Source organism: Lithobates pipiens, unplaced genomic scaffold, assembly GCF_037356315.1.
Source record: "Lithobates pipiens isolate NorthernLeopardFrog02 unplaced genomic scaffold, aLitPip1_a1.2 Scaffold_1, whole genome shotgun sequence".
Lineage (NCBI taxonomy): Eukaryota > Metazoa > Chordata > Amphibia > Anura > Ranidae > Lithobates > Lithobates pipiens.
Window position 1 is genome coordinate 190,250,287 of NW_027507685.1, and position 15,325 is coordinate 190,265,611.

The 15,325-nt window shown below is 41.2% G+C and overlaps 1 protein-coding gene across 2 annotated transcripts in view; it reads right to left on the minus strand.

Annotated features, from left to right (window-relative positions):
• LOC143981065 (uncharacterized) overlaps window positions 1–15,325 on the minus strand; it is a 201,200-nt gene that overhangs the window by 68,937 nt on the left and 116,938 nt on the right. For both annotated transcript variants that reach the window (XM_077479051.1, XM_077479052.1), the window contains exon 7: window positions 13,679–13,804. In XM_077479051.1, the coding sequence (XP_077335177.1) occupies window positions 13,679–13,804 (126 nt within the window). The remainder of the gene's footprint in view (window positions 1–13,678; window positions 13,805–15,325) is intronic.

Below are 15,325 nucleotides of genomic sequence, written 5' to 3' on the forward strand. Positions count from 1 at the left end.
ATTAATGACACCCCCAGATCAGTTCGCATATCACAGTGCGATCTGCAAACTCGGACAGGAATCGGATCGCATGGTGTGAACACCCATGCGATCCGATTCTGCTGCGGACCAAAAAAAGTGTCCTGTGCGAGTTTGGGCCAGGTGCGATGCGAATTCAGCCATACTATCTGTATGGCTGAACTTGCATTGCACAGAGATCGGATGTGATTTGCACTGCAGTGTGGTGCGAATCGCATCCGATTCTCGTCACCGCTGCAATGTGAACCCAGCCTTAAAGCATTATGCTGAAGTAACACTCTCCAGTGGTAACTACACTCTTCCTGTAAGTAAAGATTTACTTTCATAGGATGTTTTGTCCTTTTATTGACTAGGACAAATGCTTGAACATTTTTTTTTCTTTTTTATAACAGCAAGAATGTTCGTCAAACATCTGGGGTTTTTCCAACAAGAAATATAGATTGTGGTGATCTTACCTCACAAAAATGCCAAAAACCTGTCTACACAGGGAGAGGGAGTGGTGGTAGTGGGAAAAGTACATATTGTCACAGGACATGCTAGAAATGCACTATATTGGTAACTTTTAAACTATTCAGATAAAGTTATATAATTAGGTTAAAAAAAAAAAAAGCCCAGCTTGTTTACCCAAGAGAAAAAAATAAATGAATAGAAAACTTCCAAATACACAATTCTTTACCCACAGTTGATCTAGAGAAAGGCGAAAAAGCCCAATAAAAGTATGATCCAATTTGCTCCGGCGTGGGGGGGGGGGGGCACGACATTTTCTCCCGATCCCCCAGAAGGCAATCGGATACTTCTTGGATCAACATTCCCTGGTGTTATTACCTATAAATGGTAATATCCAGTTACATGCATTTAGGAATGCATCCAGCTCTTCTTTAAAACAATCTACTGAGCTGGCCAGAACTAGTTCTCAAGGAAGTCTCTTACTGTGAAGAAGCCTTTCCATAGGTGGAAGTTAACTCTCTTTTCCTCTGTAATGACCTGAAAGTGAACTACTTCACACAAAAGTTCACTATATGGACCACTTATGTATTTATACATGTTGATCATATTCCCCCTTAATCTCCTCTTCTCAAGAGAGAATACATTCAGTTGCTCTAATTTTTCTTCATAGCTGAGCTCCTCCATGCCTCTTATCAGTTTCTCCAGTTCCCGGATATCCTTTTTATGAACTGGTATGCAAAACTGAACTGTATATTCCAGATGAGTAAAAAAATTAAATGCAGCGTTCGTGAGAGAAAAATGTATAAAGGGATCCCAGGGGCGATTTCCGGGGATAGATAATAAAATACTGTCTCCTAATCAAAAAACTAGCAACATATATATGCACAACAATTAATGTGAATGTGCTGCCAAGCTGTGTGACTCACGAGAGTCTATGATGTGACAATGCCTCTCATCTAATAAAAATCAACAATATGTAAATATGTATCAAAATGTATTGAAAAGCAATTGGTACTTGCATATAGTGACTAAAGACAAAACAGTCCGTGAAAACATACAAACAGTGAAAATTCCTCCCTTAGGAGGAGTATAGTCCTATTTAGAGAAGTTAGGAGTGATGCCTCTTCAAGGTGATACTGAACCAGGGAAAGTGGATTACTCCATATGTCACCAGTGACTATCCGTGTGTAGCAATAAGAAGATTGGGTACGCTTACCACAGCTGGTGGACACACACGCTGTATAGCGGTGGGTCAAATGAGCATTTAGATCACCAAATCCAGCGGGTCGTTCATTGGAGACGCTGATGGTAAAAGAGCTTGCCTTGACCACATCTCAGCTGGTAAACGTGGATAACTGGCACTCGAATCAACAGGTAACCGTACCTGTGAGGGAAGTCAAACTCCAGCTGAATAGGTTTGTAAAAGTCTCAATGACATCCAATTGGAGAGAGAAGAAAAAGTCCTCCACATGGTGCATGCATCAGAATAAAAAAAGGTCTTTTATTAAAAAATAAAATCAAAATGTACAATCACCCATCAAAGTAGGTACATGTAAAAGTCATGGAAAAAACGGCGTGGTAACAAAGAGTGCAATGAGCTAGCAACCCGACATGTTTCGGGCCATAGTCCATCTACTGGGGCATAGGTTAGATTAGGGGACAGTATTTTATCATCTATCCCCGGGAATCGCCCCCGGGATCACTTTATAGATTTTTCTCACAAGCACTGCATTTTATTTTTTTATTTTTGTTATACAATCTTTTCATCACATTCCACCAGTAGCGCAACTTTTTTTCACTTACAATATTCCAGATGAGGTCTTACTAATGATCTTTACAGGGGCAAAAAGATGATGTCTCTCTCGCTCTTCTCTGGAGTCTATACTTTTTTTTTTATATACAAGAACGAATTCAGAGCTTAGCATTGTATGCTGTTAAAAGAGGTTGTAAACCTCCCTTTGCAAGTTGTACCTATAGGTTAGCCTAGAATAAGACTTACCTATGGGTACTGTAAATATCTACTAAACATGCGCCGTTTAAGAGTTATATACTGTGCCGATGATATCATTGGCACATGCGCTATGAAGAAACGCCTACCCGTGCCATTTCTTCGCGAGCGAGGCTCGTGACTGGTGGCTCCTGCTCATGCGTGGGAGTGACATCACGTGGCTCCAGCCAAAGAGCCAAAATCCGCGGCCCCGGAAAGGAAGATGGGTGAAGATGGATGCTGCCTGCAACATGGACGACACAGGCTTCGTTTGCAGGTAAGTGTCACATAATGTGCTAGTATGCGATGCATACCAGCACATTATGCTTTTACGTTGCAGGGTAAAAGAAAGGCAGTAAAACCCATCAGGGTTTACTTCTTTAAGTCTACGATCTATCATAACACCCAGATTCTTCTTGATTACCGACTCCCCCAATTGTTCTCCACCTATGATGTACAATGCATGCATGTTTTTAGCCCCCAAGTGAATTACATTCCATTTATCAATCCTTTAATTCGGTTCACATCCCAACAAAACAATCAAATTAATCTCTAAAGGTAGAACGGTCACATAACACTGGAAACTTTTCTATTAATACTAGAGTTTCCTAAACAGCTAAAATGCAGTGTTACTTTCATGTTAGACTATCGCTGACATGTGACAGGGCCTAAAGAAATATACATCAGACTAATGGTTAATTTGTCTATTTGTGTCAGGGCTGGGCTCAGCTCTCCCTTTTCTCAGTGCTCAGCTGTTAATTGCCAACATTCATCGTTCCACAGTGCCTTCCCTGGTGATCATTTCCTGCTCGTCAGCCAGCCCCTTCTGGCCATTTAAATTGCCTGGTTCATTTCTCCCATGCCTTCTCCTTGGTCAATATATCTGAAGATCCTATGCTGTGGTCCTGTTAAAGACTTGCCTGGCTGACATCCCTTCTGGTTCCAGATCCTGTTTTCCATCTCAGACTACGCTGATCTCTGGCTTCCTGATTTACTGGCTGACTGACTTTGATTACCGAACGGTGGCTATGTTTTCACTGTGTTTACCATTTGCACCATTTTTACTACAATATAAAAGATGTGATTTTTACTGCATTTTCTGTCTCCGTCCGATTCATGGTTCCTGACAATTTGGTCATCTTAAAGTGGTAATAAACTGCCTTGCATCGCATACTCGCACATTATGTGAAACTTACCATTAAAAAAAAGCCCTTCCTCAACGTGCTGTCACTGCTGACAGGGCTTACATATTCACTTGTTCTTCCTTTTGGGTTGGTGGGCTCTGGCCCTTTGATTGGATGACCTGCAATGACGTCACTCCTGTGCATGATCGTGGGAGCCACAGGGCTCTGAAGGAACGGCACGGGTATGCTGTTTCTTCAAAGCGCATGCGCCGGTGATATTACTGGAAGCTTCACAAGTAAACATCTCCTAAACTGTGCATGTTTAGGAGATCTTTACCATTGGCTTACCTATAGGTAAAAATCATCCATGGGAGTTAACTCCCACTTTAAAACTATGATAAATTATATCATAATTAAACACAATATGCATGCCTATCCTGGGGAGGGACAATTGTACTTTCATTCAATCATTCAAAGGTAGATACATACAAGTATCTTACGAAAGTGAGTACACCCCTCACGTTTTTAAAAATATTTTATTCTATCTTTTCATGTGACAACACTGAAGAAATGACACTTTGCTATAATGTAAAGTAGTGAGGGTACAGCTTGTTTAACAGCGTAAATTTGCTGTCCCCTCAAAATAACAACACACAGCCATTAACGTCTAAACCACTGGCAACAAAAATGAGTACACCCCTAAGTGAAAATGTACAAATTGGGCTCAAAGTGTCAATATTTTGTGTGGCCACCATTATTTTCTAGCACTGCCTTAACCCTCTTGGGCATGGAATTCACCAGAGCTTCACAGGTTGCCACTGGAGTCCTCTTCCACTCCTCCATGATGTCATGGAGCTGGTGGATGTTAGAGACCTTGCGCTCCTCCACTTTACGTTTGAGGATGCACTGTGCAGCGCACGGTCTGAGCACTGACAGGCTGACCCCCCACCCCTTCAGCAATGCTGGCAGCACGCTTACATCTATTTCCCAAAGACAACCTCTGGATATGACGCTGGACACATGCACTCAACTTCTTTAGTTGACCATGGCGAGGCCTGTTCCAAGTGGAACCTGTCCTGTTAAACTGCTGTATGGTCTTGGCCATCATGTCGCAGCTCAATTTCGGGGTTTTGGCAATCTTCTTATAGCCTAGGCCCACTTTATGTAGGGCAACAATTATATTTTTTCAGAACCTCAGAGAGAGTTGGAGGTGCCATGGAGGTGCCATGTTGAACTTTCAGTGATCAGTATGTGAGAGTGATTAAACCAAATTTAACACACTGGCTCCCCATTCACACCTGAGACCTTGTAACAGTGACAAGTCACATAACACTGGGGAGGGAAAATGGCTAATTGGGCCCAATTGGGACATTTCACTTAGGGATCTACTCACCTTTGTTGCCAGCAGTTTGGACATTGATTTCTGTGTGTTGAGTTTTTTTTTGAGGGGACAGCAACTTTACACTGTTATATAAGCTGTACAATCACTACTTTACATTGTGGCAAACTATAATTTCTTCAATGTTGTCACATGAAAAGATATAATAAAATATTTACAAAAATGTGAGGGGTGTACTCATTTTTGTGAGATACTGTAGCTGTTGGAGAAATACACAACTTTTTAAAGGTCATATGCTTAATAGGCATTTATCTGAACTTCAGAGTCAGTATAAGATCCAATCCTAAGAGCAGGAGGCTGCAGATAAGACTGCTGCTTTCTATGCCGAGGCAATGGTCTCTCTGCAGTGGTCCTCCTGCTGGGTCACAGCTAGATCTTCTCGATCAGCAGGAAGCAAACTTTGTTGACAGCAAAGTTCTGGTTGTGACTTAGCGTTTATGTATTTTAGGACTAATTAAGGCAAAGTTTGATTCTCACATAAAAACTGTTCTTGCCTATTTTCATTTTCTGTAAGAAGTTATGATTTGTTTAACTTAAAACCACTGTACAACAGAGACCTTGTGCTTTAGGCAAGGTCTGCCTAAGGAGGAGAGAAAAAAAAAAAAACATGCACTAATGGATGGAGCACCAGACCATAGAGTCCAAAAATATGTTTTAGTTTATACCAAAAAAAAAACAGCCTACATGTTTCAGGGGTCAGAAAAACCTCCCCCTTCATCAGGGCTTCAGTTAAAATAAGAAACTTGAATGGACTATTGACTACTCTTGCAGAAACTGTTGCCTAGTAACTCTTGATCCAACACTTAACTTCCCTACACAGATCCACGCAGGAAAGCTCTATTTTGAATCTGTTAGCAGCCTAACCTAAGCCAGTGATTTCCTAATGTTTTTGTACTGAACTTGCATCAAAGTCCCAGCACCTCTTGGACGATTTTTTTATTCATAAGCAGAAGAGAAATCAGAGACAATATAGATACCACATAGATACCACGTGGACTGTCCAAGTCTGAGGGATCATAGGAGCAGCACAACTTGTTTCTCTCCAAGGCTATAGGACAGACAAAATTTTGGCTTGGACATTGTTCCTGCGATAATCCCGTAAGAAGTATAACTTGCCCTTTACATCATTCTGAAGGTCCACTTAATGAATGTGGCCCGCCTTCCTTGAAGTGATTGTTAATTCTTTTTTTTTTTTAAATAACAAACATGTTCTACTTACCTCCTCTGTGTAGTGGTTTTGCACAGAGCAGCCCGGATCCTCCTCTTCTCAAGACCCTCTTTGCTGCTCTTGGCCCCTCCCTCCTATCAAGAGCCCCCTCAGCTAGCAGCCTTCTATGCACCCGAGTCAGAGCTCTGTGTATTCATTCAGACACGGAGCTTCGACCCAGCCCTGCCCCTCTCTCTCCTGATTGGCTGACTGACTGATCGTCAGCCAACGGTGCCGCTGCTGTGTTTTAGCCAATCAGGAGGAGTGTCCTGGACGGCTTTTACACACGTGGACATCGCTGGAGAGAGAAGGGGTTCAGGTAAGTAATTAGGGGATGCTAGGGAGGGCTGTTACACACAAAAGGTTAATTGTTTGCGAAGGTCCACATAATGATCACATGCATGTCATATATGCGATCATTATTTGGACCTTCGCTGAGATATCACCCCTGCCTGTGAGGGATCTAGCGCTCAAGACCCATCTGTCCAGTTGCTCTGTTCTTCTTCGAGAGGCCCCACCTCGAGCTCTCTCCTCTAATTCTTTACACAAACAATTGATATTGTTGGTATGTATTTGACATTCTTATCAATATTTGCCTGCAGTTGTCTGCATCAACCTGTGTTTACTGCTCTTTTAATGATATATGTTTCTTCAATAGACATTTGCGCTCTGTTAATAACCCCTGAAGAAAGGCATTTAGCCAGAAAGGTTGGGTCTTCAGAGATGTAATCAACGTCTGTATATGTATCAATTGTGTATTTCATACTCTATGTCCACTGTGACAATTTTTATCATGTTTAGATTTATACAATAAATTATATTTTTCTTGCCATTATTTGGTGTATTGGTCACTTTCAAAGTCCCTTTTCCCAAGGGGGTTCTTTCTTCTTTTACTCTAAAACCATGATGTGGTGACAATAAACTCTATATTCTTCTGATGCTGGAAAGTTTTTTCTGAAGTTCCAAAGCCTGCCAGGTTCGGGCACTTTTGGCCCGAGCTTGCTCATTCGTGGAAAGTTAATACTGCTTGGTGCCATTTTTGAACGCACAGCAGTTGCCACTTGGCTGCCTCGGAGTCAGCAGCATATCAGCGGACTTGCCTCCAAACCCAGAGACCAGACCCCAGCTGGAGCCTGTGGGGACTACCACAACCACGCCACTCTAAGCATGGCTACACAGAGACCGGACCCCTGTACCATCCATGATGGATGGTGGAGGGGTCCGTTCTCCAGGACAGTGCGGCTGTGCTCACAGTGGAGTGGTGGGAGACTCTCTCCAGCAGCCATTTTATTTTTTATTTCAGGTATTTATATAGCACCATCAATTTACACAGCTCTTTACCTATACATTGTACATACACATCAGTCCCTGCCCTCAAGGAGCTTACAAGCTAAGGTGGCATAGATCCATCCACACTATATAGTAATAGTGAATACACTATAGAGGATTCACATATACTCATCCTCTGGCAGCTATATAAGATTATGTCGGGAGGTCAAGGGAGGAGTGGAAGAGTTCGATCAGTTCAGATCCTACTTAGACACTAAAAGAAGAGGAGATGGCAAAGACCTGAAGTCGTTTAATTTTCTAGTAAATTCCAGTTAAAAAAAAATAAAAAATGTATGGAAAGAGAAAATGCTGCCAATGAGGATTTAAAATACTTGACTTTTTTGTAATTTTACCTTTGGTGACAGGGTCTCCAAGTTTTTTTTTTGTTTTTAACACTAGGAGGTAGCTTTTTATGGCAGAAGAGACTCTGAGTCTGCAATAAATGCTTCTTCTCTACCTGCTGTACAATCTTGGCATGCCGTGGGTGCTAGGACAAGGTAACTCTTGCAGAAGTTATGTCACCCCAGGTAGGCCACTAATGTAGGTCTGTAGCAGTGTTTCTCAACCTTTTTTTTTTCAAGGTACCCCTTTAAAGGGATTGTAAACTCTCTATCCTAACTTCAGGTCATTTTAAAAGAGACGTATGAGAGCCTGAGATGGGTGTAAGTCCAGACAACTGGCAGATCCTGACTTCCATTGTTGGGATGATGCGGTGCCAGGACTGATATCGGTGACGTCACAGAAGTGCAAAACGAATTGCACTCCTGTGACCCATAGGAGAAGTACAGCCAAACGAGCTTTGGGTGATCGCTGCCTGTGTAATTCTCCTTACTTTTTTCTTCTTCTTGTATTCTGTCCCGCAATTTTTCATGACGTCACCAGCACATGCACTTCCCCTCTTTCGATTCATGGCACGCTCTGTGTGCTGTTCCCCCTTCAACATAATGCCGTGGTCGAGAGTTCCGCTCTCTGTTGCACAGCTGAGAAGACACGCAAGACTTGCCAGTCATTTTCAACTTCCTTGTTATCCCCTTGTGACTGTGTGATGTCACACAGGGAGTAAACCAGCGCTGCCCAAAGACTTGGTAAGCACACAATGGTGCTCGCTCGTGCACCGAGGGAATGCAAGGACGGGCGGAAATCACCAAATATAACCCAAGATGGCCTTGCCGATTCCCGGAAGATGCATTAATTAAAAAAGATTAAAAAACAATAAGTAACAAGCGTTTTTACATCCTTTACACTGGGCAATGATTGTAAATACTGTACCATATTATATAGCATGAATAAAGTGTTTTAAAATTCAGAGTTTATGTCCTCTTTAAAAATTATGTAGTCTTGAGGCACCCCATTCTAAAATGTAAAAACTATTCTAATAGTTTTAAATAATGCAATAACATCCATACAAGTAGGACACCTAGCATTAGAGGGTATTTATTCTGCCAAAGCAAATGCACTCTTGCACACTGGTACTGACTAGTATTCCAATGTTTCTCTTCTCCCTCAGTTTTTCTCCATTACTCAGCTAATGTGACACAAATGCTAAGGGAGAGGAGCAGGAAAGGGGATACAAGGATGCTGTACAGGCAACTGACAGCCCACATATTAACTGATGATGCCATTGGTCATTAGGATGCCAGCAGCTAGAAGGTTGTAGTGGCAGCACACATGGTGTGGCAAAAATGTAGCAACATGCCTTTTGCCAGGTGTTGTAGGTCTATAGGACCTACCCTGGAACTGCATGCGATTGCAGTGGGATTTCTACCAAGGAAGCTCTTGAAGTGGACGCAACACATATTTTTTTGGGGGGGGGGGGGGCAGATGGGAGGAGCCACGTTAGTGACATCATCTCACAGCCATTTTGTTTAAGGGAGAGTGGAGTAGGTCGACTAAAATAAAACGATACTGATTTACACGATTCTCATAGTACTTGCAGAGCTCAGAACTTGTGAGTGTTTTTAATTACCTAATATTAATAAATACTATAGACATAGAGCAATATTGGTCCTATTCTTTGTTTTCACATGCCATATATATTTGTAAATGGTGACTGCCATTGCCAGGGGTGCTCAACCTGTAGCCCTCGGAGCCTTTTGGTGTGGCCTCAAAAAAGGGACGCACTTTTATTTTAACCTGCTGGTTTAGTGAACTTTGTGCAGCTAACTCACAGAAAAGCAACACCTGCATTGTGCTGCTTCCTTGGTGCAAGTAAACTGCAGCTCATATGTGTGAAAACAGTATTATTTGGGGCTCGGGACAGTAAGGGTTTGTCTACATTGGCAGGTTGGGGGGGCAATAAAACCCCATGCTAGAGATGTAATCTACCACACCCCCCCCCCATGACTGGTGTAGCGTCAGGGAGTCACAATGACCCCCTGACCCCGTACCGCCTCCCTCTCACATTCAGTTTTACACTTGGACAGTAGGGGCCGCATGTACAGGAACCAATCCTCTCAATTATCCTCCTGAGACCACTGAGATGGATTCTCCTCCTTTACCTCTTGCCGGCATTCAGCAGCTGCAGGAGGACAATGTTCATTATGCTATTTAAAATAAAAAAATGTAAAAAAAATTCTGCCATTTCATTTCATTGTGGCCCACAACCGGTTACCAAATCACTTAAATGGCTCTCAGTCTTCAAAAAGATCGAGTACCCCTGGTGTATGCAGTGAAGATAATCAGTACGCTTGACATCTGATCTCAGTGATCGCCCTAAGGGTGGCAGAAAATGCATTTTGACCTCATTATATATCTAGGAGGTCAAAAAATGGAGGTGAGCATTTCATTTTCAGCATTAGGGGGATGCATGCATGGCACAATAGAAGCATAATCCTTGGAAAACATTGTGCACTATTTTCACATTGGTGATTGGAAACAATCTTTATGGACTTTATTTCAATATGGATATTTCAAAAGAAGGACATAGTACTTTTATGTGATGTTGTGACTACATAATTTTCGTATATTAGTTACGTAGTACAGCATTTAAAGGTTAAATCAGACAGAGGTGGCAAAATATCTCCTCCTCACAGCCGTACAAACATTTTTCAAAAGCAACCTGGGTGTGGATCAATTTTCAGAGCAGCGGAAGTCCTTGTCGCACATCTGAACAAGCCCTTGTAGTAGCGTGCAAAAAATAAAAATAAAAAATGTGTGTATATATATATATATAAAATTTATTACACATACATACACATATACACACACACAAAAGACCCAGAAGATTACATACCTAAAGAATAAAACCACACCCATCCTAAACAGCTACAGAAGGCCGCAACATTTCTCTTAAGCGCCCTCTGCTGACACTTGTGAGAAAAATAAAATCTATTGATGAGTTTTAGTCAAAAAACTAAATCTAAAAACGAAATCTAAAACTTAGGTACAGCTAAATTCAGAATACTCAGATTAAAAAAAAAAAAAAAAAGGCACAAAACATTTGGTAGACCTGCACAAATAGTTTTATGAACCATAAATGCCTTGTCTACGTGTTAACATAACTGATAATTGGATTGGCTTCACAGAGTTACACCATAGATCAATACCAACAAACAACATTCAACATAAGTACTTCTAAGCTTCAGCACTTTATAAACATTAAAGTGCTACTAAAACCCAAATCCCTGCATTCACTATATCTGGACTCCCACAGTACACAGAACATGGAAATTAATTTAGTAAATATAAACTGCTAAATACTTTCTCATCAGCAATATATAGCAGTCTGGTGACTTCAATCAGCGCCTGGTTAGAGCTAGTAGGAGGAGTTTTCATACTGTACTGAGCTATCTCATCAGGATGCACGACCCCCAACCCTCTGTCTGGACTGTGCCGATTGGTCCTATGCTGATCATATGCACCCTCCCAAGAGAAAAAAACCTTTAGCAATACACACCAAACTGAGCATGTGCAGCCTGACTCCAGTAACTCTGTCTTATTTGGACCAGCTTTGGAGTCAATGGAAGAAGAGCAGGATCAGAGAAGACAGGATCAAACAGCCTTTTTACACAACCCCTTATGTTACACAGCGAGTATAACAGCGAGTATAACAAGCATGCTTTACTGCATATATAGAATATTTTTACTGTTGTGGGTTTAGTAACACTTTAAGGCTGCTTTCACACTGACCCGTTTTTCTTTGCAGCGATTCTCGCTCTCACAGCCACCCGCAGTGAAGACACGCTACTGTGCGAAAACACCTGGGGCTGCCATTCATTCTGAATAGCACCCCCACGCACGTAAAAATGCAGCAAATTCAGGGGTGCAGGAACCAAAGGAAATCTTATGGTCTTCTCTGGGGGCCACGTTTTGAAAAAGGTGCATGCACATTTTTTTCTGCAGGAAACGCAGGCACAGCAGCCCATTCCAATAAATGGGCCGCCATACCGCAGAAAACACAGCCAGAACATGCTCATAGGTGAGAACCAAACCTATGAACACATTGCAATTTTCACACAAATGCCATAATCCAGGCAGTTCATATACATACATTATATTTAATACTGCTGAAAAAAAAAAAAAAAAAAAAAAAAAACACTTTTCATGACAGGGAATATGTTATATAAAAAAAAACACTTCTCCTTGCTTAGTTGTACGTGCCTTTACCCATGCTTATATGCCATGTTCTTTGTAGTGTACCCCCCTGCATGGGTGATCAGTTGTTATGTTGTTTTGCTTACTACATTGAAAATCATTGTACCAGAAAAACTTCTCCTTTTTATCAAAATAAATAAATGGCTTTGATATTTAAATCGTACTTGCATAAAATGGAAAATTATAATCACAGATACTCTATGAAGTCGAAGATGTTTCAAGTGTCACAGACCAAGGGTACAGAGATGAGCGAGACTGGATGATGATTAAGGTATTGCTGTCCATCATGTGCTTTCAGAAATTGACCAGGACTCTAGTGAATTGTCACAAGAACGCAAAGTCCTCTACCCCAGGCATGGGCACACACCAATATCTGACCACTACCACCAGATGTCAAGGGATTAAACCCACGGTGACTTGCTAACCGGAGTGAAATCCTAGATTGGTGGAGGAGGGATAAAGAGCACGGTTGTCTTGGGAAGGTAAAACAAAGCTGTGAAAGGTTTATCACAGCCTGCAATACTGCCAGCCACCACTAGAAGGAGACCCACTCAATCTATCAGACCAAAAACACACAGGCAGATATAAATCTAGCATGCACTGGTGCACTCTAAAGCCTCGTACACACGATCAGATTTTCGAAAGACCGTTCATCCATTTTTTGTTGCATGCTAGTCTCATGTCGAAAGTGAAGAGGTTACTCACCATAAGAAAATTCTCATATGACAGAATACAACTTCAGAAGTGACCTACCTTAGGAGATGACGAGGATCGAGGACGAGGGGTAGGGCTGCCGCTTCTCACTCCAGCCGAGGGAAGAGCCAGGGCTTCTCCTCCCAGCCGAACAGGAAGTGGGTCCTGAGACCTGATTAGCCAGGAGTCCAAAGACTCACTGGCCAATCGGGTCTCAGGACCTGCTTCCTGAATGGCTGGGAGGAGAATCAGGAAGACATTAGTGAAAATTAATTTGCTATTGTCACACAACTGGGTTCGGGGCGCAGTGCTCTGAGTCTCAAGCCCACCCCTTTTTTTTAAGCTAATTAGAGCCTCTGGCTCATTTGTTTCCAAAAAAAAAAAAAAACCCCAATTGAAGTCTAAGCGTCCGGCACCCTGCATGGAGATTGGGAGCTGTTCATATTGATTTGGGGGGAGTGCGTCGCCCCTGCGTTTTGGATGGGCAAGCCTGCCATTGGTTGGCGATGAGACTGTATCTGCCTGTGATTTCTTCCATACACTGACACTAACCTGCATTCAATTAAATTGTCATTCTCTGTCATCCACAAACAAATGGGTAACAGAAATGAATGCTGATAGTTGACTTTATAGGAAAATTAAGGTTTAAACTGCTGTGTAAAAAAGAGTGTCTTTTTTGTATTCTATTTGTTATATAACAAAGCTAAATACAACACATAAATGTATGAATAAAATTGGGCATCACACATAGAATGGGCTAGTTGCAACTTTAGAAATGTTTTTTGTGTCACTTTATGACTTGACTTTATAATGAAATACAGCGATGACTAGTCACATGTAAATTACTTGTACTGCTTCAGAACTATCAGATCCACTCTTACCTTGCTGTGATGGGGAGGAAGGTTCTTTAAGTCCTGCTGCAGGACATGTAGCTCCCTCATAATCTCAGGTGCCTCTTGACGTAAAAAGCTGTATTTTTTGCTTAGTGTTTGAAGCTGACTTTCTGCCTATACACGATGAAGGAAAAAAAGAAAACAGGTATAAGTTGATCATAATGAAATTCTATCAGGCCAAGTTAGCAACTGGAAATCATACGAACAGGAAAATGAACATATGTATAGCCCTTACTCCTCTGACATGTGCATGCCCCTTTGTCCACTCTTGGAACTCACTATTTGAAATGTTACAGCTAGACCACAGGTCCAAAAAACTCTGCATTTAGGAAAAATTGGAATCCAAGAAAGTGCTGGGCGTGGCACGACACGATACCAGATCAACGAAAATATCACAGACAATTATTCCCACACTTTTAGCACTACAGGTTGTTCACTAAAGCCTCATACACACAATAAGAATATCAGACAATGATTGTACTTTTTTTTTTTTTTTTGCATGCTAGTGTCATAGTGGAAACCAATAGGTCACTAAAGTTATGAAAATTCTCATACAACAGAATACAACTTCGGAAGTAACGCAAGGTATTGCATGCTTTCGTTTTCCGAGCAAGCATGGTCTTGGTCACACAATTTTTTTCGTACAAATACCATACTAATTACACACGAAAATCGTTTGTTCTGTTACCATATGAGAAAAAAACTTTCATGATATTTTCCTATTGAATTGTTTGATCGGCTCTTGAAAGCTGTGCACTAATGATCAGATTATCGGGTGATCTCTTCAAACGCAGTATTGTTCATCAGATTTTCTCATCGTGTGTACTAGGCATTATGGTTGCAAAGTTCTCAGGCTCTTCAGTCCAGAAGAGTGGATTTACAAAAGTTATAGAACATGTTCACTGTACAAAGTGAATTTTTTACTTTGCAGGGCCATTTTCACTTTGTGAAAATTCACTTTGCAAAGAATATTTAATAACAAGTAAGAATATATATATATATATATATATATATATATATATATATATATATATATATATATATATACACACAAATTATATATTTACACAATTGGACAATGAAAGTCAGCAGAGTGTCAATTCATTCACCAAGCTAAGCTAGGAGCTAAACTCCTTTGCTTAGTGAAAATTGACTTGCTATTTGCCTTCGGTAAATCAACTCCAGAGGTTGCAAGGGCAACAGTCTTGACAAGTTGTAGAAAAATCTGTTATTAGGTGGACTGCTTGCGCAGAAAGGTTGTCTGAGACAGATATCCATAGAAAAATGCATATATTTCTATAAAACGTGTGGTGATCACTGTAGCACCTTAAAAGTTCCAGTCATAAATCATTAGTTATATTTTTTCTGATATTTATTGAGTGAAGACGCATCAATGGTACTTTCTAGCCACCAATCCATTGCACTACAACTAGATACTGACCAAGTCCAGATTTCAATTAACATGCAGGGCAGCCTATAGATGTCAGCTTTTCTTTTTTGTTCAACCAGCAGGTTTAACCCAAAAAATTACCCAATTTCTTCATTCACACATTTGAGGTGAAGGAGGGAATCCGCCCTGCTGTGTCAAATTCTGACAGCAGAAAAACTTCCCAGCCATTAGAATACACTGATCAG